The sequence below is a fragment of the Manacus candei genome, unplaced genomic scaffold (genome assembly GCF_025592945.1).
Source record: "Manacus candei isolate 608988 ecotype Guabito, Panama unplaced genomic scaffold, ASM2559294v1 h1tg000028l, whole genome shotgun sequence".
Taxonomy (NCBI): domain Eukaryota; kingdom Metazoa; phylum Chordata; class Aves; order Passeriformes; family Pipridae; genus Manacus; species Manacus candei.
In genome coordinates, this window is record NW_026138076.1 from 9,724,596 (window position 1) to 9,751,458 (window position 26,863).

The window sequence follows — 26,863 nt, forward strand, 5'->3', positions numbered from 1 at the left end:
CCCCCCCGCAGCGTTGCCGTGGCACCGCCGCCGCCACGGGCCGTCCCGCGAGTCACCACCGCGGCTGCCGCGGCCCAGCCCAGGGCAGAGGGTCCGGGCCGGCTGTAACATCTTCGTTCCACCCGCGCCGCCCGAGGAGCGCTCCCGGAGGGACAGAAAAATCAGCGCAGCACATCCCGCCCCACCTCCAGGAGCGAGCTGACCGCCGGCCATGGCCGAGGACTTAAGGAATCTGGTGGGCACGGGGAGCGCCCGGGCGCTGCAGGAGAAGCTGGAGAGCTGGCAGCAGGACTTTGAGGTGGGTCCTGCAGCTCCTCGGGGCTGGGTTCCTGCGATGACGGCGGGACGCGGAGCGGGGAGCGGCCGCCGCTCGGTGTCCGAGGGGCCGGTTTGGGAGCGCTGCCCCGCACGCGCACCTGGTTACCACGGTTCCAACACTTCTTAAGCACTTCCAGCTTCAGCTGTTTGGCTTTTTGCCCGTGACAAGGTTCCGTGAAAGCAAGAGCTGCAGGTTAAAAGCAAGGTTTGAGCGGCACTGGCTGTGTCGGAGCATAGCTGAGCGTCGTGGTGGAGACCGGCAGGTGGAAGGACCGCGGGTCAGGGTGTGTGCGAAAGGAATCGCTCGTAGCCCGGGAACAGTCAGGAGAACGTGAGGAAAAAGGGTGCTGAAAGTGAGAACGGGTTATCCGGCATCCAGCTGTTCTGGATGGGAAACCTATTAGAGCTGAGAGGCTGCTGCAAGACAGCACGGCTGCCAAAGAGTTTCTGAAGGGGGGAAGTGGGCGTGAGTGAAGAGTTTCGGGTGTGGGTGAGGAGAAGGCTGTAGGTGGCTCCTCCACGGAGGAGTCAGCGGTAACAGGGGACTGAGGAGGTGCAACAGTAGAAGCAGTAGAGAAGATGTAAACTTAGGGAAAGATGAGTTGAAGGAACCCCAGACTTCACAACTGTGACTTTTCTCAGTGGAAAAAATCTTGTCAGAGTTCTCACTCATTAGCTTCAGGAGACAGATAGTTGATTTGGTCATGAGCCTTTAACCATCTACTGGGTACTATGGTTGGTAAGAAAAGGTGTTGAGCAGATATGTAGCCTTTTCAAGGGAAATCAAATATTCTTTTTACTTTGTGGTGGGTAGGAATTATAGGATGTTAATAGCCGGTGTAACTCTCTGCGGGATTCGTGGCAAAGAAGAGTTTTAAGTATTTTGAGAGTAGCTGATAAAGCTACCACAGAGAATGCCAGAGCAGGAAGAGCAGTGGCATGCGTTTTACAATCTTGCAAATGGGTGGTGCAGGTAGACCTCGGGAGGGCTGAGGACCAGTGGGAGCTGAATTCTCTGTGTTAAGTGAGTTGCGGGTAGTGTCTGAGGTCTTGGGCAATGAACATGAACAGCTTCAGGCTGCTGGTGCAGAAAAAGAGGAGGTGGCAGATGGAAGCACCACGGGTGTTATGTGACTGTAATGAACTGGAAAAATGCACTTCGCAGCCGTGTTCTGGTGGAGATGAGCAGGTTGACTGTGCTCCCCAAGGCCAGAGGAAAGCATGTTGCAGCAATCAAAATGCAAGCTGACAGAGGCATGAGTGAGAATTTCACCTGTTTTGGAAGCTTGTAAAACCCATATGGAGTCATTAGAGCCTGAAAACCTACAGGGTGATCTGTGTGGAAGGTGCTATGCAGGTTACAGATAAAGGTTAAGGAAGCAGGTACAAAGTATGTGCTCTCCTGGCAGGTGCAGTAGTATCCTAGTCCTTTTCAAAATTGCATTTCCCGAAAGTGGTGTCATTTTGCTGTTTCCTAGACATAGTGCTGGATTTTGTCCCTACTTCAGTGGTTTTTCAGTTCGTAACTCTTAAAAATCAGATGAAATTGCCTGGAAGCCTCATGTGACTGCTGACAAAGCAAGATAATAGCCTTATATGTATTATTTTAGCTAATATGGAAAACCAGATTTTGGACTAATATGTTTTATTTTTCATCCAACAATCTACTATATTGTTATTTTAATAACTGTTGAACGGTTTCAACTCAGATTGACAATTATAATGATTCTTCTTTTAGAGGCATTTGCGATTGCAACTTGCTTCCTTCCCCATTCATAAAGAAGTTTTCTCAGGTAGTGAATTAACTGGGTGATAGAAGTCCTGATAGTGATAGAAGTTTGATGTTGTTTGTTTGCTTGTTAACAATGTGAACCTTAAAACAGATGAGTATTCTAGAGGATGTAGTAAGAAAAGGTTGTGAAGATGCAATTATAGGGGAAAAAATGTCATGATCGTAACAGGAATAACTTGAAGTAAGAAAACCCCCACAGATATAGTAATACACATTACTTTACAGATTAATTCCTCTGGTGAGAATCTGAACCGATGCTGTGAAATGTTAGAACTGAACACTGCGATTCAAAAACAGCTCTTCACAATTCTCAATGAAACATCTCGAGAAGGTAAATCAGTGCCTTGTTTAATTACTAACACTTTTCACATGTGACATTTTTTCAAACTCTGGCTCTTTCTGTAAGTGTTCTCACAATTTCTTAATGTATGTATTTTCTTAGATGGTAATAATGAAGGTGCAGAAACAATAAAAAAACGTCTCTTGCCACAGCTAGGGACTTGTTTTAACTGTGCTACTTCAGGAAAGAGCTTTGAGAACAACTTCTCCATCACTCAGGTATGTATATTACCATGTGAATTTATACCTGCAGAAGAACTTTAATGACTTCTGTTAATAATAACCTCCCTAGCAGATTTTGCTTAGTGTAATACATTCTTAGTTGCTCATGGAGACATCTTTGGAGACATGCATGCTATTATATAGGAATTTGCATTGTAAAAAAAGTCTGTGTTATTGTACTGCTTTCCTTTCCTCAGTAAAGATTTGCTATGTTTACATATGCAGAGACATCACAGAAATATTTAGGCCATATCTGTATTAGAAAAACCTAACACTGTGTGAAAATACACATGTAAGCTGAAGGTGTGCATACATTAGTCTGTGAACTCTCTTTATTTTTTTTTTGAAGGAGAAAGTCTTGGACTATCTTAACATTATTTCCAGAAGGGTTAAATAAAAAGCGCTCATGTCCTTCATGATACCACCACATTCCTGCTGGGATATTTGGAGTTAGTATGTATTTGATATTTACTGAAAGGATTGTAGTACTAACAGTTTGGCAGAAAAGATAGATCTGTTGTGGTTTTCTGCTTTGAAAGAAAATAGGAACATTGGCCAATGTAGACTGTGGGAAAATACTCAGAATCCTGAGGTTTGACAGTGATGTCTCCATGTTTTCTAATTTCTCATTTTTTATACCTCCTCTGTCAAAATATTTCACAGTTAAAATAAGGACAAATGAAAAGTGATATCCCATAAGAGTCAGATTCTAGTATAATGCAGGAGCAGGATTCTGCCCAAACCCCACAAAATATAAAATAATGATGTTATTAAATGACAGTACACCAGGTGTACCAGTTACAGGTTTGTCATTGCATGTGACATTCAAAATTTAAAGAAGAGCCTGCTACACAATTACTTATTTAATTCCAATAGTATCAGGCAACTTTATAGGTTGTTAAAGACAGAACTGCATGTGTAGTAGTGTGCTTTCTGGAGTGACAATACTTGCCTTCTCTAATAACTTTTTCTGTTCCTTTGTGTATGTGAATTACCAAAAAGTTTACTTGAGTTGGTGATATAGCCAATCAGAAGTTGACTAACTGTGCAACACATCTGCAAAATGCTTTGTTCTGATGATGTGTATACAAGCAGTAAATCTGCATATGCAGACCTTCCATAAGTTCTATCATGAGGTAAAAAAGAAGTGAATATTTTTCTTAACATAATTGAGTCTCTGTTTGGTGTACCTGGAAGGGATTGCTTATGTCTCTAGATGGTATGCGACTGCTTTTCTTCTCAGTTTCTTTAGAAATGGTCATTACTGAAATCTTTAGAAATACATCTGCTAATAATTCTCTAGTATATTGCTGAGGGATTCTGTAAGGTAGTACATTCAAACAGTGTGACTTTGTGTTTCCTGGTAGGATTCAGTTGGGAGTGAGATGCAACTGAGAGAACTGGACACCACACCTGAGACTTGTCCACTGCAAGACCTGGAGGAAAAACTGTCTTCAACTCGTCTGCAGATCAACCAGATGGAACAAGAGTAGGGAAATTAACTGTGTTTCTTTTATTTACTTTTTGTTTTTCAACAAGCCACATTTTTCTCTTGACATCTAAATACTGATGGAGATTTGTAAAATGTTTCATGTCTGGCTTACAATCAGAGCTTCAAAATGTATCTAGGCTGTATATTGTGTTTATATGTATCCAAAGTGGGCTACAAATGCTACAGTCATACACATATTTATAAATTGACTTGGTAGGTTTTGCTAAGTGACTAGGACTGAACAGTTTTTGCCTAATTGCATAAAATGTATTTTGTGGAGCACTATAGTCTCAAAATTACTAAATTGCTTCAGATACAAATTTGTGCAGTTAATGCCAGTTCCAGGGCCATTTTAGAGATAGCTCCAAGTGGCTTCTTGTGCATCCTATTAGCATGAGAACAATAAATGTTCACAGGTCTTGGATCAGTACAATAGGTGATGTAATTTCATGTCCTTATGAAATGTTTCCAAGACTATCAGTTTGAATTTTCCCCATACCTACCTTTAGAACTCTTCTTTCAAAATCTACTTTTCTGTCTGAATTGTTCTTTATAGTAGAATTCTTTAGCCCTCTTTTATTGGTACTCAGCTAGAAGTCCTTCCTGAAGGAGCTGACTAAGGGTGTCCATGGGACTGGACAGTCTTTCCTCTTAGCAGATGTTGCTCGTCTTATTACTGTGGTCCTCTCAGTCAGCCTGCTCCTTAAAAAGCTGGAAGAGGAAGCTTGTTGACTGATAAGTGTTACAGCTTTCATTGGTTCAGATCCTCAAAAATCTCACCAGGATCCTTTGGTAAAGAAAAGGACAGACTGAATACCTTCAAAGCAAATAGAAAGCATCCTTTTCCTCCCTACACTTTTGGAAAGAGGAAACAACAGTAATACCTGTGTTGGGAGAGAAAGCAGAGACGTTGAGATACTTTTTACTACTAAGTAAGAGTAAAGGACAGAAGATAAACTTGCTTAACTGGTTGTCTGCCGATGTTGAAGAAACAGCGCTTCTCTTGGGGCCAGCAGGAGAGGAATCATTAGCTTTTGATATTACTTGAATAACTTCATTGGTGATATCCTTTGACTGACTACTATATTCCAGCGAAGGAAAGAGCCCTAGTACCCCATGGAGAAAATACTTAGGTTCTTAATCTTCCTTTGGAAGGAAAACTGAGCTGGTTTAATTAAAATTTTAAATATGAGAAAGAAAACAGTCTCTTTTAGACCTCATCATCTGAGCTAGCATAAGGACACCAAATGTTAACCAGTGATTTCTCCTGTAACAGAGTGTAGTGTATCCACTCTCCTGCTACAGTACACTTTTACATTTTTAAGAGTCTACTTTGGAGTATGCTTTTTTGAATTCTTGATTTTTCCTGTATTTCAGCATAAGGAGTTTGCTCAAAAATGTTCTTCTTTTTCTGCTCCTTTTTTTTTGATGATGAGGATTAATTGATAGATGGTTTACATTCATAGAAGGGCATCTTGTGACTGACTTTATTCTGTGTGATTAAGTCTGAACACTTCCCGTGCTGAAGAGGAGGATGCCCTGAAGAAGTTAGAGCGTCTGGATGACTATGAGCAGCAAATTCAAACGCTGCGGGATGAGATTACTATCCTGGATGCCCAAAAGTCTGTTCTTCAGAGCAGGTAGAGGCATTATTAGAGAAGTCACTGAATTATAGAAATTGTTCATGTTAGGTAGCATGAATTCCCTCCTCGTTTGAAACTGAAGAATAAACAAAAGTTGAGCTTTTGCACTTTGTTATGAGGGAACATAAACTCTGGTTGATTTCTCCTAGTGCCCAAATATTTTAAAGCAGTTAAGTTTTAGACAAAACAGCAAATAGTGCAACTTTGAAAAATACATTGACAGCAACTGTATGGAATAAAAAGAAATAGTTAGGGTTTTTTTTATGAGTCCTCTGCACACTGTACCATTACAGGGCAGAACTTGTTATATTCTCACTTGTTTGACTTCAGTCAAAGTGTGGAAAGAGGAACAAATCTCCAAATTATTACTTGTTAGAAGTGTGTTTCCCCAGAACAAAGTGCTTGTCTGTACACACTTTAGGAAATACTTTATTTTTACTGTTTATGCTTTAACCCATAAAATATATTGACACACATGCCTTCACATTAGACTAAACAGCTGCAGCTTCTCTAATTGCATTGGCTCAAAATCTTAGCTCAATTTGATAAAAATTAAATTGACTCAAAACTCTATGCTAGGGAAAAACATCTGAAGACGGTGAATTGACCTCAAGCTTCTTTACATGTCTGTTGTAGGCTGGCACGGAGCCGCTCTCCTTACAGGCGCAGCGGGGCCAAGTCAGAGCGTTCCCTTCGCCCCAAGAGCTGGTCACCCGGCCGAGCCAGGCACATCAACGCTTCCCGGCGCGCCTGCCTGGTGGCTCGCTTCGGTTTCATTTATGCTCAGGAACGCTTCGATGCAGAGACCCTTTTGAGGACTTACATCAGTGACGTGGAGATGGTGCAGAGGATAATATACACTGCAGCTGTGGTAAGAAAGAAATAATATTTCTTATTTTACAGGCCTGAAGTGTTTTATAAAATATTATGTCTGCACTGGACTAAATTGTGGGTAAATTAGCATTTCTAGTACATTCAAGTACAGAGAAGAAAACTTTTCGTCCTTTTTTCTTGTTGATTTTTCTTTCTTCCCCTCACACTTCTATATTGAACTCCCAAGTTAGTGTCCTGACTGACCTGTCCCAACACTGGAACAGGGTCAGTGATCTGTAGTATGGATGCTAAAAGGAGTGTATAAGAAGACTGAATGGCTCTGAAAAGAAGCTGATTCCTGCACTGATCAACACTGCTTTATTTAGATGAATTCTTTTGGGAATACTACATTATATACTACAACAGTACAAAGATAAAAATTTTTCCATAGCATGCTTTCTTTTTGCCTGTAGCTGTGTGCTTTTCTAGTTTTGTTGGGTCCCTTGAAACTACCTACATACGTCATATTTACTATGAGCTCAGTCTGAAGAAATTTGTTTTCATCTTTTCTGTACTTGATCTTCTTTTCTATAAAAATGATGTAGTACATACCTGAGTCAGACAGACAGTGTGTCTCTTAATGTGTGTGATCACAAGCACATTTAACTTATTGGAGGTTTTTTCCAACTGTCATTCAGTTTACGCTCTCTAATTCAACCTTTTTTCCTGACAAACAAAAAGAGTTCCTGTCTGTGTTGGGCTGTGGCTTGTAAAATGCTATTACTCTTGATATCTTTGAATGTGGTTGTATTGATCATGGGTGTGTGATGGAATCCTATGCAAATATAGATGGTTAGATGAGAATCTTTTCAATCCTGTCTTCTGCAAAGAAGTTACACTCAATCAGAGAATTCCTTCCAGATGAGTTAACTTTCCCTTTTATAGCAGTGTTTTTTATTCCTCCTTATGATGGTGATACTGGGTTAAGTTCATTTTCTCAGATAACTGATAAAAAATTAATTTCAGTCTCCTGGATTTAACTAGATGTTCTTTATGTTTACAGGAATCTTTTTATGCAGCAAAGATGGCCTACTGGAAGTTCAAAATACATGTAAAAGAGGCTCTGTCTCTAAGTCACTCGGGGCCTGAGTCACTTGAAGACACTGTGCTGGATTATATAGTTTGCCACAAGGATGAGTATGATGTTCATGCCAGTGTCAAGGTAGGTCAAGGGCAGTGGGGAAGCGACATGTTGATCTATTTCAGGAGCTGTTAAATTCAGAATGTGTAAACTAGAAATGCACTGTTACCTGAAGAAGATAAAAGTTATCATATGGATTTTGCCTTGTAGCAGTGTACTTTCCAAAATAATCTTGCTAGGAGTGGTATAAGTATGGGCTAGTAATTGCTTGTTCTGTTTTTCTGTGACTGGAATTTCTCTGTCTGCAAGAATAATATTTTTGAAGATACAGTGTAACTCTTAAATAAATGTAAGCTAAATTTCACATTTTTCTTGAATTTTGTTTTCTGTTGAAAAACTGCATCTCCTTCCTAAGATTTATGTCAATAATGTAACTCATACTTAATTTCTGAAATAACAGTACATTCTTTCTGAAGCTATTATTTTCTGAAATAGTCTAAGGCAATTACTGTGAGCTTCTGATACTGATTTTTAAATGTAGAAAGCTGAGAGGCATATTTAGGATGGCTTTCCATACTGTCCTGTGAATGAAATTGTTAGTGAGTGAAAATTACTCAAATATGTTTATTTTCAGGAAGTAATTCGCTCCATGAACATCAACCCAAAGATTTCATTTCCACCAGAAATTGATTTCATTGTGCTCAGCACTTTGATTCAAGAGTTGTGCTGTTTGGCTTTTTCAATGCAGACACTCATTCCTCCTCTTGATGTTGCCTTTGGTATTGATGGAGAACTTTTCAATGAGACCAAGTAAGAACTCTTAAAATTCAGTTAGTTTCTTATTATTAAAAGAATCCATCAGGTTGTATGGTCTACTTGTTCCTTAATTAATATAAATGTTTAAGATTGCTAATCCTGAATTTTGGGCAAATATCCCTGATCTATAGTTAATTTGGTATGTCTTTAAGGTTTTCTGACAGTGTGTAAATGCCAGGATGTAGACAAGTGTTAACAGTTTTTTTTTTAATGAACAGCAGAGCGATTTTCTGGATAAACTTCAGTCTCTAGAGCGTATTTAATTTATCATTTAAGAGAAAAATTATTATCAGCTTTCCTTTTCCTGTTTAGTCTCTACCTGCCTTTTAACAAATATTTGCATCTTTGTTCCTCCTTTCTGGCCTATTGTGTAAAAGTCATGTTTACTGAGATTTGGCAATTGGTGCCTGCTACCAAGATCATCAGTGTGTTTTCTGCAACCTCCAGGCTGTGGCTGCTGTACAGCATATGAATGCTAATATACTCCCATCTCTTCTGGTTTACAGCTGAGCAGAAAGAAGAATGACTTTTAAGAAAGAGAATTTTGTTTTTAAAAAAAATCACACCATAACATTGTTTTTTCTATAGGGTCAGGTCTTTGTTAGCTGCCAGAGAACTATAGGATGCTTCCATGCCTTCTAGAAAATTAATAGGATTGATAACTCAAACAAAAAATGCTTTCAAAAGCAAAAAAAAACCCCTAGATCAATAAAAAGGTTTCTAATAATAATTTAAAATAGAATGGAACACAGGTGGGGAAGTGCTTGAGAAGCCAATGAAAGAAATAGAGAAGATGAAAGTAGCCTTTCAACAGGAAAGTGCAAAGTCATACAGGACTGCTCAATGATCCTGTCTGAATACTGGGCAGTTAGCTTCTTGATACCCAAAGCTATTGGCTGAATTAAGAAGGCAACAAAGCAATGGTATAGTCTGGGGATGCTTTCTCCACCTACTTGCTGTGTGTGGCCTTCAAAAAACAAGTGTAATATGTTTTTATGTGCTGCTGCAGGAGACACATACTCTCATCTATCCATCTATATAGATAAATGTGGCATATATATGTTTACATGTATAGTGTGTATATGTGGTACACAGAGATGGAGCAAAACTTGTAGAAATTAAAATATCTCTGTTAGTTATGTGTGATACCATTCTATAAAGGGCTGCCCAAACCTCATCACACCCTATGCCTTGCTTCATGCCTATGTTAACAATATTGTTTTAATATAACTTGCTTTGTAATACATTGCTGAAGTGTAGATGCATTGCTATTTTTTACTTCTGTTATTTTGTATTTGTTTTGAGCTTGAATCCACAAAGCCAGAGACTTCATTATTTAGCCAATATTCCAGACTTATTGAGGTAATATATATCTGGTATGTTAACATAGGCCCTTGAATTAATTTTTCTTAGCTAAAATGTCACCATTTCATTATCAGTATCTGAGGATCTTGCTAATAAAGTTGCCTCATGTCTCATAAGATACTAAGATGTACCTTTATAGTTGATATAGAGTATTTCTATAATATCCTTTATAGGAGTCTTGTTTTAGCAAGATATTTCAGGAAGATGGGATGACTATGCCTGCCAAATTGCTGCTCAGAAGATTTGGTATGTCAGTGGACACAGGGGCCCTGGCTTGTATTTGGCTTATGCAAAAATATGGTCTGCTGGTCTCGTGAAGTGTGAGATGGCTTTATTGGAGTGCCTGTCAGTATAAGTAAACAGTAGGTCCTGATAAATCTATCTTACAACTACATTTCCTTTACAGGATCACTTAAAGAATACTTATTTTTGACATATGGAAAAATTGTCAAGAAAGATATTAGAGCTATAGCTAGTATTCTGCTTTTTATCAGCTTTTATGATTTGAAACATATTTATCTTTTGGCACTTATATGCAGACATTTCTTGTACTCTGTGTTTCAACAGGTACTATCGTAGTCCTGACTCAGATTTCACAGCTGCCTTTGTGGCCTATCACGTATGGCCTGCTCTGGTGGAAGATGGTGTTGTAATTGTGAAGGGAGAGGTAGTCACTAAAAGGGTGTCTCTGGTACGTATTTTGTTAAGGATTATGTTAAGGGAAGTCACTGGATTTCAGCACTGTTTTTAAAATTTAAAAAGATAAGTTCTTAACTGTTCCCTGTGTGGGTGGAGTTGTATGTCAAGTATCAGTTAGGTTTTAGTGCCTCATCCTTTATTTAGGATGAATAGTTCCATTTTCCTTAATGTATTAATTATGCAGATGTATGATTATTGGCAGAGCCTGTTCTAAGGAGAAAGTTTACTGTGTTTCCTCTCTGTCCTCAAACCTTGTCTCCAGCATGGCAAGTCTGCTTGCAGAGTCTGTCTTTATTAAACCCTCTCTCTCAAAAGGAGTTTGTCAAACTCTTCTCTTGTAGTGCTTTCGCAGAAGTAAAATTAGAAGCAGAAGCTGCAGCTGTAGCACCCGTCGTCTCCTATCTAGTCATGTAAGCCTCAGCTGAATGCTTATTGTATTAACAATATTAAGTATTTTAACTAGGAATGTAGGCAACCTATTAAAAATGCTGATGTGCCACATGTACATTTTAACATTAGGAATAAATGCCTTTGCTTGAAGGTCTTGAATGAGGTGAAGCTGAACTGACAGATAGCTGAACTGATAGATATTGATCAGTGGAGATACACAGTTGATACTTGTGAGAATTTAACTGTGATCTACTTCTCATACAGTATCTTAGAATGATTTGCCCCTACTGCCCCTTGCTTCAGTTCCCTTCAGAATAACTGATTGCATCATTTGGAAATGTTTTAGTCGTCTTGCAGTACATATACAACACATAATTTGTGCCTCCCGGCATTAGTAACCTAAATTTACTCTCCAATGCCAGAGTGGAACAGAAAATAACTGTAGGGTGAATAGAAGGGGAAGACCTGAGGTGGTACTGATAAGATATGTGAAACCTTAGCAGAGTTCTGTGTATGGTATAGTTATACAACATTTTTAATTATTTCTGTAAAAAACACATATATTTTTCTAATTGTTAGCCCATCTTATTAAATTGACATGGGTGCCCTCAACTTAAAATACGAATATTGAAAATATGAGAGGCTTTGGGTATGGCTCACTGTTTTGTGCGTGTGTGGGGTGTGAAGAAAACTAGAAAGTTGTCAAACTTGACTTTGTAGCTGTGGAGCTGCACTGATAGACATGTGCAAGTTTTCTGAATGTTGATGGGCCCCCAGGTGGTTTTCTTGGGTGCAGTTTTTTAGCATACCTGAGTGTCCTTTCTCTTTGTGTTGCAGTCGTTTCGAAGCCGCAGTTTTTCACCACTGAGGAGCAGAAGTAAGTAGGCATATTAGTTCATAAGGACTCATGGTTTTCACATTAAGTCTTTGAATGATTAAGCAAAGAGACAAAATAACATGCTGAAGGTCTTGAACTCTAAAATACTTGTCTAAGTCTTATTTTTAAAATGGGTAGTCCCTTTCTTTTGTGTGTGTGGAAAAAGGCTGAAATTTCTGACTCGGAGGAGAGCTTGTTTTTTCACTCTACTCAGACCACTGTCATGAGTTCTCTCTGCTGGTTGCCTTCATTGTGGCCAGTTCTATAGTAAGTAAAACTTGCTCCCTTCCCTACACAAGAGACAGTTAGCTGCACACCTGCTGGCTACATGCCTTTCAAATTCCAAAGAGATTGCTAAGTGGTGACATTGAAGTGATGGATTTCAGACAGTATGAATGTGTGCCTATCTTGAAGCCAAGTCAATTTAGAGATTTAGAGAATATAGTTGTACTGAAATGTACCTTTTTCTTCCATAGGGTGTTAACTAAATATGTTCCTGTGGTTCGGTACATCTGGATCCAACAACTTCACTGGTGCCTATTCTCTTCAGGAATACCTCAAATCTCTCAATAATATGAATGGCAATTGTCATTTCAAATAGAGTTTGTGTTCAGTGTGTTTTTTAGAATTATGGAAGGCTTATTTATAATTTGACAAACTAATTTGAACCTTTCAATTAAAAAAAAAAGGTGCAGGCAATACAAGATCATGATCATTTGGCAAAATTTGCAAAGCACTGAGGAACCCGTGATGTAATCCTGCAGGTGGAGATTGAATTATTGTATCTAGAAGGTTGTCCACAGATTCCAAATGTTGCAGTTTACCGTGATAATTTTGATTAAACCTGATGTTTAATATAACCTAAATGGGGAATTTTGCAGAATGTTGAGGTAAGCTGTTACTTGAAAATGATGTAATTATTTGGGACTTCTTTACAATTTTAGAAAATAGCAATAATCTAAGGATGTGCAGGTCTCACACATCAACCTTTTAAATATGTCCATGGGGTAAACTGCATTTTCTAACTACAATGCAAAAGTTGCACAGAACAGTTGTGGGAAAGTCACTGGGGGTAAAAATTAGAGGAAACTAAGAAGTTATATTCACATCTTAAAAGAAGTTACAATGGTACAGAAATTATATGGTAAAATGCAGCTGCTAATTGCTGGATGGAATGTGGTGAACATGCTCCATGATAACTCTCCATACAGCAAAAAGTACTTGCTATGAGGGCTGGAACGGAGCGTGGAGCGGGGTGGAGATGCCATGACCTCCCTCCATGGAAATCCTTGCAGAGAGAGGAACATGGTGGTACTTTGTAGTTGATAGGACCACATAACACCTGTCAAGCCAGGGAGATAAAAGGAGATGTCCTGCTGCTGAGCCAAGCCTTGTGGCGAAATCTCTCTCCTCGGATGAACTTGTTTCATTAAAGCATAATCATAATATTAATACACACCTCTATCCCAAATTTATCCACCTCCAAGGTACGACTATCCTGCTCTGAATGTGTACCCTATATTTTTTTTACTGTATCTTTAAAAGCAAAGCTTTTAAAGCAAAGCTTTTAAAAGCAAAGCTTTTAAAGTCACTCAAGCTCCACCTAAACATAAAGAAATAGTATAAAAGTAAGTTGAGAATGGGAAGAAAATCAGGGAAGACTCCATCGTGACTGCTGAGATCAGTCGACTGGCTGAACCTGTCTTCTCCCCCATTGGGATTCCTTTGGGTAAGAACTATACGTGTGCTGAATACTTTTATTTGGATTAGAGCTTGCTCGTGTATTGCATTAAATACATTTTTGCAGTCAGATATTATGACTGGCAATCTTTGAACCTTAACCTGTCACAATTTTGTATTAATAAAAGGTGTTGTTCTGTAAGCTGAGTGACTCCTTCACAGGTGCGGGCAGGTGCCAGCAGCGGGTAACACATTCAAATAAAATGGGAAGACTCACTGAGGGGACTTCCTTATGCTGTTGGCTTAGACCCCTGAAAAGGACAGTCGAATCACCCTCTGATCCAGTGGGACTGTTTGGTGAAGGGTCCCCATAACAGGATGCTGACAGATTGATTGGGCACAAGGGTCTCGGCTTTCCTGGGGCACTGACAGACAAATAAATTGTTAAGGGTCGAGGAACTCTCCTGTTTTCACGTGACAGCACTCATAAACTACCAATACTCCACCAATTCCCAGGACTTTATTGACGTGTATTATCGCATATGTGCATGCTTTAGCAGGACCGTAACAGTTCTTGTGTCCACTGTTACTTAGAAATGAATATAGTAAAAAAAATATAGTTTGGCACTAAAAGTATATCTAAAGTGTTCCACAGAGTAGTTGTAGGCTTGAAATATTTGCTTGAGGCCTTTTCAGTGTCAGAGTTAAATGGGCTTTCATACCATACTGACAGATTAGTCAGTGTTGAAAATACAGTGAAAAAATCCTGTCCAGTTATCTCTTACTATGGGCATTTATTAAACTTCAAGTGTAAAAATTAGACCTGAAGAGATTTAACAGTGATGAGATGTGGGACGACATGTCATCCCACTCGTACCAGTTGGATGTCCGAGCCAGCAAGAGATGCCCAGGGCCTGGAGAGGGTATGCAGGTCAGCAGGAGCACACTTGAAGGACAACACCAAGTGATTTTATAGTAAGGGTCTGCTACAGGCCACCTGAGCAGGAAGACCAAGCCGATGAAGCCCGCTACAGACAGACAGGAGCAGCCTCGTGTTGCCAAGCCCTGGTCCTGGACTACAGTGACCATGACAGGGTAGAGTTTGAGATCCTTGGGGCAACAAGAAGGGTGAGAAGAAATCTCGCTCCCCTGGGCTTCAGAAGAGCAAACTTTGGTCTCTTCAAGGATCTCCTTGGTAGAGTGCTGTGGGATAGAGCCCTGGAGGGAAGAGGAGTCCAAGAGAGCTGGATGATAGTCAAGGATTGTCTCCTCCAGGCTCAAGAGCAGTATATCCCTACAAAGAGGAAATCGAGGAACAACGCCAGGAGACCTGCATCGATGAACAAGGAGCTCCTGGACAAACTTAAACGGGTAACTTATAGAGGATGGAAGCAGGTAAAGGTAACCTAGGATGAATACAGAGCAATTGTCCCAAGAGCCAGTGATCTGATTAGGAAAGCTAAAGCCAAAGCTAAACCACTACCAGAAGTAAATCTGGCCAAGAACATAATGGATAAGCAAAAAAGCTCCATTAGGTGCATCAATGATGAAAGAAAGACTAGGGAAAAATGTGGGTCCTCTCAGGAAGGACACAGAAGACCTGGTTGCCCAGGACATGGAGAAGACTGAGGTATTCAATGACTTTTTTGCCTTGGTCTTCATCAGCAAGTACTCCAGCCACGTTTGCCAAAGGTGAAAGCAAGGACTGGCATAATGAAGAACTGCCTGCTGTAGGAGAAGAATGGGTTTGAGAACATCTAAGGAATCTGAAGGTGCACAAGTCCATGAGACCTGCTGAGATACATCCACGGGAACTGGCTGAGGATATGGCTAAGCCACTATCCACCATATCTAAGAAGTCATGGCAGTCCAGTGAAGTTCCCACTGACTGGGAAAGAGGAGACATAACCCCCATTTAAAAAAAAAAAAGGGAAGTAAAGAAGACCTGGGAAACTACGGCCTGGTCAGTCTCACCTCAGTGCCCAGCAAGGTCATGGAGCAGATCCTCCTAGAAACTATGCTAAGGCACATGGAAAATAATGAGGTGATTGGTGACAGCCAACATGACTTCACTAAAGGCACATCATGCCCGAGAAATCTGGTGGCCTTCTACGATGGGGTTACACCAGTGGTAGATGAGGGAAGGGCAACAGATGTCATCTACCTGGACTTGTGCAAAGCATTTGACAGTGTCCTGCATGGCACCCCTGTCTTTAAACTGGAGAGACATGGATTTGAGGGATGAACTAATCAGTGGACAAAAAATTGACTGGATTGTTGCACTCAGAGTGTGGTCAATAGCTCAATGTCCACTTGGAGACCAGTGATGAGTGGTGTTCCTTAGGGGTTGGTATTGGAACTGGCACTTCTTAGTATCTTTGTGACATGGACAAGTGGGATTGAGTGCACACTCAGCAAGTTTGCCAGTGACACCAAGCTGTGGTGCAGTTGACAGGCTGGAGGAAAAGGATGCCTTTCAGAGAGACCTTGACAGGCTTGAAAAGTAGGCCTCTGTGAATCTCTTGAAGTTCAACAAGGTGAAGTCCAAAGTCCTGCACCTGCGTTGGGGCAATCCCAAGCACAAATACAGGCTGAGTGGAGAATGGATCAAGACTAACCCTGGGGAGAAGGACTTGGAGGTGTTTATGGACAAAAAGCTCAATATAACTCAACAATGCGCTTGCAGTGTCATATTGAAGAAAGAAAGCAAACCACATCCTGGGCTGCATCAAAAGAAGCATGACCAGCAGGTTGAGTGAGGTGATTTTCCCCCTCTACTCTACTCTCGAGACCCCACTTGGAGTACTGCATCCAGCTCTGGGGACCCCAACACAAGAAGGACATTGACATGTTGTAACGAGTCCAGAGGAGGGCCACCAAGATGATTAGAGGGCTGCAGCACCTCCTCTGTGAAGACAAGCTGAGGAAGTTGGGGTTGTTCAGCCTGGAGAAGAGAAGGAAGGCTCTGGGGAGACCTCACTGTGACCTTTCAGTGCCTAAAAGGGGCATACGAGAGAGCTGGAGAGGGACTTTTTATAAGGGCATGTAATGATATGACAAGGTAAAATGACCTTAAGCTGAAGGACAGGTTTAGATTAAGTTTTAGGAAAAAGTTCTTTCCTGTGAGGGTAGTGAGGCACTGAAACAGGTTGTTCAGAGAAGTTGTTGACACCCCATCCCTGGAAATGTTTAAGGCCAGGTTGGATGGAACTCTGAACAACCTGGTCTGGTGAAAGGTGTCCCTGCCCATGGCAGGGGCATTGGAATGAGATGATCTTTAAGGTCTCTTCCAACCTAAATCATTCTATGATTCTGTGATTTTATTCTGGCACTTTAAATAGTTTGTTCCCATTATAAATGTTTATTTTAATATCAGTATTTTTGTTTTTGAGGGAACTGATAATGTCTTTCTCTCAGAGCCAGATCTGTAGGGCCAGCCTTAAGTACAAGCCACACAAGCAACTTCTTGGGAGTTTGTGTTTTTACACAGAAACATAGGATTTCCCATAACAGAGCTGATATGTGATTCACCAACTCCACTGTCTCATTCCAGTGAGATGGTTCAAAGGTATGTGGAGCTTTCCACAGATTCATCTCCACAATTTTGGAACATAAAGAGGAAAAGTTCCTTTCTACATCCATTTATTCAGACTATGCCCTGGAACAGGACGTCTCATTACTACTACTGTAATAACATGAGCAAAAATATTTTTATTAGTTCTGACACTTTTTAGTCCTTGAAATTAAGTTACAGAAGCAGATTTTGTGATCCCTTTCCAGGGATCTTACACAGATTTACACATCCATACACTTCTCTACTTGTGTGGCTTAAGATTTTGTCATAAGGCTCTTTGGCACAGGATTGGACTTCAAGTAGACTTTAGCATTGGTTCCCATGAGTTGACTCCAGTTCTGCAGATATATTTTCATTGGAATTAGGCCCATTAGTAACCAACAAGGGCAAAAAGAGATCCAGTGCATAGGGAATTATTCACAGATCTACTGTGACTGAGCTAAGGGGGCACAATGGCACATGCATATATGTGGTGTACTTTGTTTTTATCTAAGAAAGTCACAAGAGAAAATAAAAATCAATATATTTCCTCTTCTAAGAGTCTGTTGGTCACAGCTATGGATCTTGAAGTACACCTCCATATTTTAGCACTGATCTCATGACTAAAACAAACCACCATAGTTCTGGAAAAACTGAGCAACTGCAACTTGTGTGGTAACAGAAGACAATTAGATGTCCCAAGTATGGTTTTGAGAAGAAAATGGAAGATTTTCTCTAAACCTTGTAATTACCAAGGACCAAAGAGATGTAGTTTTTTTAAAAAAATGGTGTACATTTGTCTTCTGCATATAATTACCAAGACATGTCTGTGTTATGGAAAAACTGTTTCCATACCAACTGTGAGAAAGCTCAGACTACATGAAGGGTATATGTTTTTCTTGGCAAGCATGAGAGGCAGGGTAGTTCCAGATTTGCACACACCTGTGATGCCACTAGGAACTAGTATTCTCAAAGATCTAAAATTGCTGTAATACAAATTTGCAGTGCTTGGTGAACCATCTCATCTTACTCCCCCAGCAAGTACGTAGAGAATGAGTTAGTCTCAAAGTAAAAGAAAAAAACCAATGAAATGACAGCCAGTGACTAGTTTTGGCAATGAGAAAACAGCTCTAGGATTATTTTTTCCATAATGTTTCAAAGCAGAGCAAACCATTTTCAGAAATATAGAAGCTCAGTCCATAGCATGGTAACAGTTAAACAAACCTTACTCCTCTCAGTTGTGCTCTGCAGTCCATAGTCTGTTTTTTTTTTTGTGATATACTGTTTTGTACTTGTTGCCTGCACTGCTTATTTATAGCCAATTAAATCTATAGGTCAGATAGAAGATTGCTTTTGGTGTCAAGTTAGACAGTAACAGCTCCTATGCTGCTTTTTATTCTCAGCAGTGCAGAGAATGCATACCAATAAAGATTACATAGAATTAACCTGAAAATACAAAATAACTTATTAAAAAGGGACTTCTGCAATTGCTTGTAAGACCCTATAAAAGAACAGATCATGAATGTGAAATCAATGACTTGCTATTTTATGTTAAGTAACATTTTTCTTCCCCTCTAAATCACAAGCCTGGATAATGCCACACTTGTAAATACAGCAAAGTAGAAACAATAAGGGTGAATTCTAATAGATGTCAAAAAGCCAGTAAGACTTCTACTACAAAATAGTTTTAGAACAGTATGATCATGGAAAAAGAAGGCTAGATTTTGAGCCAATTTAAACTCTTTTCAGATTGGACTGGCAGAAGTGAGACTGTATGGATGTAAAAAAGCACCGCCTTTGGGCTAAGGTGTTAATGTAGAACATGTTTGTGAGAGATTTTGAGATTGCTGGAGAATTTCTCTTGCATGTCAGCCCTTTGAAGGCTGATGTTGTCTGTCTCAATTCAAAGCAGTCCCAGAGTCAGTCTAAACATGTGGATATTTTATCCCCTATTTCACGGAAAATACAATGTAATCAAAATATCTTCAGTCTTTGCTCTTCAATGTTTGCAGCTCAAACATTGTGCAGAGTTAGCAGATAAAGAGGATAAATGGCTCATCTAGATTTGCTACTGCACATTGAAGATTTAAGTACAGAAATTGTCTTAACTAGATTCTCCCAGCATAGGAGACAAAGTTGAGAGCAGCAGCTTGGTGGAGTCCTCTCAGCTAATCTTGCTGGCAGTGAGATGTGATGCTGGTTCAGTCTTGTAGGAGGCTTTGGAGATGAGTGGTAAGTTAGAGCAAAAATACTCCACAGCCTGAAGAAAGTAAACATGAAAGACAAAAATTACTAAAGTGCTCCCTGGAAGATATATGCCTGTACATCTTCCAGGATTGGATCCTTCTAACTTTACTTTTATATTACATCTATGTACTGCAGAAGTTTATCATCCCATAAAAGTGCCATCAGAATTAAATCCTGTCTTTCAGCTTTATCAGCCATTTTTGATTGGTGTTAAGTACACAATGATTTTCTTACTGTACCATTAAATAGTTTAGATTTGTATTGAATAAATGAAAATCTGTGCCTCTTCGCAAACCTTTATGCATGATTGTATGTCTCAATCAGAAATTGAATGTTGTGCTCTTTAGAAGTCTTTACACATCACAAGTGTGTGATTTGCTCTTCAGGCTGAGGTGAGTTTCTCACATGAGGGCATGTGAACTATTAGCTGGTTCAGTGTAAAGTCCTCCCCAAGGCACACTGTGAGGCCTTCAACTTCATCCTGAACATCACACCTGTGCTCAGAAAAGGAAACCCAATTATTTCTTCATGCTGCTATAATTTGGGTAGAAATCTACCCAACTAAAACCAGACACAGATAGAACTGTCCCAGTCCTTTAAGATAGAAATATGATTATTATTTTCATTTCCAGACACTGTACGGTGTATTGCTCAACCCAAAGAACTTGTGATTTAAAGTAGTACTGTTTTCAAATAATTCAGTTATTAAATGAATGAAATGTGTATGAAATTTTGAATGTAACTGTTTTCAGTTGATTAATACCAGCTAGTAGCATATATTTTTCTCGCTCAGATGCAAACTTCAGGAATGACTAACTGCAGTATAAATAATGTGTCCATTTTGAATAGACTGAATAAACAGTGTATTTTAAACTAGTACTTCAAAACTGGAAAGCAGTGCTGTGAAAAGGGACCTGGAGGTCCTGGTCAATGGCAAGTTGAATATGAGTCAGCAGTGCCCTGGCAACCAGGAGGGCCAACCGTGTCCTGGGGGCATCAGGCAAAGCATCGGCAGCCGGTTGTGAGGGGATTGTCCTGCTCTGCTCTGCACTGGTGCAGCCTCACCTTGAATATTGTGTGCAGTTTTGGGAACCACAATATAAGAAAGATATCAAGTTATTAGAGAGTGTCCAAAGGAGGGCAACAAAGATGGTGAAGGGCCTTGAGGGGAAGCTGCATGAGGAGCAGCTGAGGGCACTTTGTCTGTTCAGCCTGGAGGAGACTGAGGGGAGACCTCATTGCAGTCACAACTTCCTTGTGAGGGAAAGAGGAGGGACAGGCACTGATCTCTTCTCTGTGGTGACCAGTGACAGGATCCAAGGGGAATGGTCTGAAGTTGTGTCAGGGAGGGTTTAGATTGGAGATCAGAAAAAGGTTCTTCACGCAGAGGGTCGTTGAGGACTGGAACAAGCTCCTCAGGGAAGTGGTCAGAGCACCCAACCTGAGAGAATTCAAGAAATATTTGGATGATACTCTTGGGCACATGGTGTCTTTCTTAGGGATGCTGCTGTGCAGGGCCAGGAGTTGGACTTGATCCTTGTGGATCCCCTCCAACTCGGCTTATTCTGTGACTCTGTGACTCTGTGATTCTGTGATGCTGAACAAAAAGCGTGATGGAAGTACCAACCTGACATTCATTCTTCATCATATCTTGAACCAGTGAGTGCAGATTGCAAAAGGAAACTTGCTGTGAATACAGGATCCTATATAATTCCTGTTTCTGGTTAATACCTATCTGATGGCTCTGTAACTGACCACCTTTATCAGGGATCTAGTAAAAAGAACTGTGCTGAGATTTACCTTTATTTACTTACAAAGAAGAGGATTGACTAGAGCTCAGATGGGCTTACAGCCTCCTGTGATTTTGATGAGAGAGCCCTTAAAGCCTTTGAGGAGTCACAGAACACCATCATGGTGGTAGGAGGAGAAGCTTTGCAGAAAAACCTGGAGTGTGAAGCAGGCAACCTGTTTCTGTTTAAACCTGCCTTGTGCAAAAGGAAGGTGATTTGGGTCAATTAGTTTTCATCTTCAGCAAGGAGCCATGCATGTGGAGTTTGCTAGATAAAGGGGCCTTGTTTCTAGCACACTTCTACCACTGCTTGTGGAAGAAACAGATGCATCCTCATTGTTTTGCCTCTGTAAGACAGATGGCATTTTGAATGTAAAAAGGATTATGGTGTTCTCTGGTGTGTGAGATGCTTTTTGTGTTTTGGCTCTGCAGAGACTGAAGGAAAAAACCATTACAAAAGTAAAGAGGCACAAAATCATATTAAATGATCAGAAAATGTTGACAGGAGAAGCAGGGCTAAGATGTGACTGGCAACTGAATGTGTGTGTAGTGCATGTGCAACAGAACTGAGGACTCATGGCATGGACTTGGACAGTGATCTTGGACATCTTGCTGGATGACGCAGAAATACAGAGTAGCATTGCTCTGTCTGCAGAGTTGGAGTTGGGCTTCACGCTCTCCCTCCTGGCCATTGGACCTTTTTGTCAGGATGCAGGACTTGGGCTCCTCTAGGGTGTACCCAAATAGGATGCTCGGACCATGTGTTGTAGGACAACACCTTGGAGCAGAGCAAAAACCTTACAAAACCTTTCCCCAGTGCCCAGAAAAGTAGGCATTTTAATTGAAAGCTTATTTGTTAATCTGAGGGAACCAACTTAAAAAAAAAGAAAAAAAATCCTCTATGTTTTCTGAGGCGTTTGGGTGAAGAGAGGCTTCGGGTTCCTTTGCACGAAGCAGAATGTTTTCACGAGATGGCGCTATTGTCTTAAGAATAGAGAAAGAAGGTGTTTGCTTCAATTGCAGTCTTAAAACCTGATTACCAAAGCGAGGTTTCCAAATAAATGTATGAAAGTCACAGATCCGAACAGTATCAACAAATGCTAAATGGAAAATTGGTTTGCTGATTGATCTTTTAAAGGTTGCTTCCTGATAAGGACATGAAAATCCTGACGTATGGGGTTTAAGATGAACATCACTATCAATCCATTATTGGAGAAGTTGGTTTGGATTCAGGTTTTGGGGTCAATTTTTCAAAATTCATGAGTCTCTTCAAAGTGGATGGTACTTATATTCTGACTGATCTTCTTGAAGAACTTTTACGATTATAAAAACACATCCCTAACTGAAAGTCACATTGAGAATTAGCTACTCTTAATATTTGTTCTTTTAAAATTATTTCTAGTTCTTATCTAGTTCAAGAAAATGTCAGCTTGCAAAATTGTTATATTTTGTGTGATTGATCAGTTGGGATGGCTGACTGACAAGCTGCTCCACTACTCCCTTTGTCTCTGACTGAGATGGATGTTTTCTTAATACATTCTGCAAAGTCTGTGAGTCAGGAACATACTCCTTGCTTTTAGCTGCACTTTCTGTTCATTTTCTATTCAAAGACAGTCAATTGCACCTGCTGAACCTTCAGGGTACAGCTGGATGGAACCCTGTTGTCACAGCCATTGGTTTGGATAATCATGTTCTTAATTTTATTAATTACTGTCTTAAAAGCAAGTTTCTTTGGCACCACACTCTATCTTGTATTGCAGAGTTGTTCCAGAATTTCGCTTCTCTTTTGAATCCCATCCCAAGAGTATTTGTTTCCAGGCTGTATCTCTTTGTTCTTCTGCCAGTATGATTCTTTATCTTTAGAAGTCCTTGTTACCCCCTTTGATATTTGTGCTACTGATGAGAGCATGATATTTTCTCTTAGTTTTTGTTTCTCTTGATTAAAACCACCAAATCTTTCCATCTCCTCTGAAGAGAGGCTTTTCATTCCCTTGATTATCCTGTTTGGGTGGCTCTGGGTATGTTTCTGTTTCAGTCCGTCTTTCTTGAGCACAGATGACTAGAAATAATGCACAGTATTCATGAGAAGGCCTGACAAGATCTTTGTATCATACATTTATCAATTTCATTTCATACATTTATCAATTTCATTGTACCATTGTATTTTCTCTATGGGAAGTGGATCAATATCTGTAATCAATTAATAAGCTTTATTGTCCTCAGTTGTTTCAAACTAACAAGTCTTTTTTCCCCTAGAACACAATTCATCAACACATTTTTTGTGGGCTCTTGATTTACCAGATCTAAATGCTTTTCGTATGAGTGGCATGGTTGTTGTAGAAATTCTGAACTTTGGACATCCATTTGTACACATAACATGACAATGATGTCTGTGAATGCTGTAGTGCATCATGGTGTGTTCCTCTATTGCTAAAACTTACTGCAGGGTGCTACCTTGTGTTAAGCTGTTTGAGCAGAGTTTAATAACCACCCTTACAGAGTTTCAAAGGAGCTGCCTGGAGCTTGATGATACAAAGGAAAATATCTTAGCTTTATTTATGTCCACTTTGTCAAGAGAAGAAATAGATGCTAAGAGTACCACTATAAACTTGTTGAAGTATAGGGTACCATTCAATGGACAGGTCTGTCAGTATTAGCAGAATGAGATACTAGAAATTTTCATGAAAAAAATGGAATTTGTGTACATGACGGTTTGCAGCAAGAGCTTTAAATAGAATCGAAAATATTTTATAAGTTGTCTAACTCCTTAGCTTTTGAATGATTAATAACACAGCTCCCATTTCTTGAGAAATACTTTTTTTTCTCAGTCATATTTTCCCACCTTTTAAATTTGCCAAGGGCCATAATAGGCATCTCCACAATACACTTGTTAAAGACAAAATACCCATAGGCATTTCCACAATACATGTATGGCACTTGTAAAAGGCAAAACACCCCTGGGAAAGTACATTCTGCCATACTTCTGGATTTGTGCTGTTTATCTGTAAGTCCCAGGTCCCCCAGAGCTTTGAAATCTGTTCCCTTCATTGGGTGAGGCTTTCCCCATGCTGGGGATGATTTGGTGCCATTGCTTCTTGTCTGAATCATGCAACCAGTAAGCGCCAAGCAGTCAACATGTATGGGGCTGCCTCTGCCATTGAAAGATCCTGTTAATGTATCTAAATCTCTGTGCACCCACAGGATGTGGTGATTGTCCCCATGGTTCTTCCTCCATATTTCATCTACTGTACAGCTCCTTGCCTCTTGCAGACTAAAATCTTTGGGTCAGGGACAGTTTCTTACCTCTTCATGTGCAGCAGGGCTGGATTTCATGGATGATGTGTCTGTAAAGCAGATGCAGCCTTACCATTATCACTGCTAGGTACAATGTACTTCTCTAGTCCCATGAGATGGCTGTGGATCCATCCACCTTCCTGTTGCATAGCATCAATTACTATCTCTGTGTAAGTATTGTGCAGTTTGAACAGCTCTGTCACCTAGTATAAATAAAAAGAACCCAGGCATCTGGATGAGTGTTTACATACACAAATACCTGTGAGCAATAAAAGCAGGGAGGGAGGATTAGAGGGAATATGATCAAAAGGTAGATTGCCTCTTACACTAAAAGTCTCCCTAAGTCACCCTGGAAATGTAAGTGGACCTTTAAATGTTCCTGAAGGTAATCGTACACTTTCCTCTGATTTTTGAACAGGCTTAAAGGGAGCTTCCTCCTTATCTCCCTGAAGCATGGAGTGCATGCAGGAAACAAAACTGCTTGGGAGATTCAGCTGGGCCAAGGACGGGAGGTTTCTCACAAGGCAAGCTCTTCCCCTCCAACTGCTGTCTAGGAGACTTCCCAGAACCTGAATAGATGAGCTGTTCTTATAGTTTATTTATTTTTTTCACCCGTCCTTGTAATAATATCAGATAAATTAATACTTCAACTAATGGTGAAAGTTGCCTGAGAGAAATTGCTTTTGGCAACCGTTCCTTCTAATTAAAATGAAAGTCTGAAAAGCTTCAGTCTTTGGGAACAATTAATAAAATGCCAGCACTAGATAAGATACACATAATTCTTTGTGCCTCAATTAGCATGAGTGTGTTCAGCCAAATGCAGCCTGACCCTGGTATGGTAGGAAGGAGGGTTCAGATTGAAACGAGGACAGCACCTGTTGCTTGCTCTGCTGAGCAGGCCAGTGCTTTCCGACCTTCCTGTTGGCAGTGATAACAACAACTGATAGAAAGTTTCAATACTGAGAGACTTCGAAACTGTCCCCAGGACCCTGCAGTGGGCATCAAGGGACGTTTTTCTGGTAGCTTAGATGAATCTCTGTAAGTATTTGAGTGTAGGGCCAGACAGAAAAAAGAGAAAGGAAAGAGAAATTCCCTCCCTCTGGGGTCCAAGGTACCAATTTCCCTGCTGGAAGCTTAAATACTGATCCAGAGTAGTTGAAGACACAGATGTGCAGGGCCTCCAAGCTGTGTTTATATCTACTTATTTCTCAGTCTGTTAAAGAATTAGAAGTTGTGAAAATCCTGAGGAAGTCTGTCCTTTCTGCCTCCTGGAGTGGCAACCTCAAGGCCAGGACAATTGGGCAGGATGGGGCACACTCTTCCCTGGAGAGGTGGGGACTAGCAGGTGGAGGTCCTGGGGGAGGGTCTGCACCCTCAGGGACCTCAGAGGATGTGCCTGTCCTATGTTGCATCTTGGAAGGCCAAAAGCGTGTTGAGAAAGCACTGAGCAGAAGCAGCAGACAAAACACGTGTGTGCATGTGTGCAGTGCTTGAGTGAATCACCCAGGAAAAAACATGCAACCAGAGGCTTTGGGAGGCAATGCTGGATTTATGGCAGTCCAGCATTGGGAGATATGACCCCAAAACCTGAGAGAAAGTGCTGTGTGTGAAAACACTCAGGCAAGTGCCTGGATGAAGGCTCTGGAGGACAGGTGTGAATCCACATATGGGGAAGGGATGCACTGCAGCCTGTGGGATCCAGATGAGATGGAGCAATGTGAAGTTTTGAACCTATTAACTACATATGGAGAATGAGTGAGTGGGTGTGGGAGCTCTGAAGATCCACATGTGCATGCATGAAAGGGAGAGGGGCAGGGAGTAGCCAGCCTGCTTGGCTCAGAAACAACAGGCACAGGGGACCCAGGCAATACCTCCTAAGTAAACCCAACTTTAAGTAGTGTTTCAAACAGCACAAAGTGAGAGTTGAAGGTGACAGAGCAATGTCATCATCTAGGCTGGGGCTGCAGAACTCACCCCTGGCAGCTAAAGCATGGATATATAAACCAGTGAGCACTTGAGAAGATAAAAGTACAGTACAAGATAAAGAGGCTGGTTGGTATATACATTCCAAGCAGGGCAAAATGCTACTGCATATAGGGACATCTGAGTGTAAAACAGGGACCATGTTCTGGGGATGGCAGCCCTGTGGGAAGACCTGAGCCACACCTGGAGGAGCTCAAGTTCCATGAGAAATCTTACCTTGCTGTTTGGGCAGCAGCCCAGGCAGAGTTCCTCAACTGAGGCTCAGAGATGGGTAGAAAAACTGCAATTAAGCAAGCTACATACAAGTATTCTCAGAACTTGCTCTAACCACTGCCACAACCTAATGGTTTCAGAAATGACTGCAAAGTAGTTGTGCTGCTGCTCTACTACTGGGCTTTGTTTTTGAGGGA

The 26,863-nt window shown here is 40.6% G+C and overlaps 1 protein-coding gene across 1 annotated transcript; it reads left to right on the forward strand.

Annotated features, from left to right (window-relative positions):
• The first annotated feature begins 92 nt into the window (after positions 1–92).
• On the forward strand, positions 93–12,638 carry SPATA18 (spermatogenesis associated 18). The gene is made up of 12 exons (XM_051790842.1): positions 93–298; positions 2,336–2,441; positions 2,553–2,668; positions 4,039–4,160; positions 5,669–5,803; positions 6,443–6,677; positions 7,683–7,841; positions 8,395–8,570; positions 10,509–10,632; positions 10,982–11,050; positions 11,868–11,907; positions 12,384–12,638. The coding sequence occupies exons 1-12, from the start codon at positions 212–214 to the stop codon at positions 12,389–12,391; spliced, it is 1,377 nt and encodes a 458-aa protein (XP_051646802.1). The 5' UTR covers positions 93–211; the 3' UTR covers positions 12,392–12,638.
• Positions 12,639–26,863: the final 14,225 nt, after the last annotated feature.

Bases quoted from the DNA above. Each gene is read 5' to 3' on its own strand.
- SPATA18 (XM_051790842.1), top strand. From the start codon at position 212: ATGGCCGAGGACTTAAGGAATCTGGTGGGCACGGGGAGCGCCCGGGCG. The intron at 4,161-5,668 runs GTAGGGAAATTA...TGTGTGATTAAG, and splicing joins ATCAACCAGATGGAACAAGA to TCTGAACACTTCCCGTGCTG. The intron at 10,633-10,981 runs GTACGTATTTTG...CTTCTCTTGTAG, and splicing joins TCACTAAAAGGGTGTCTCTG to TGCTTTCGCAGAAGTAAAAT.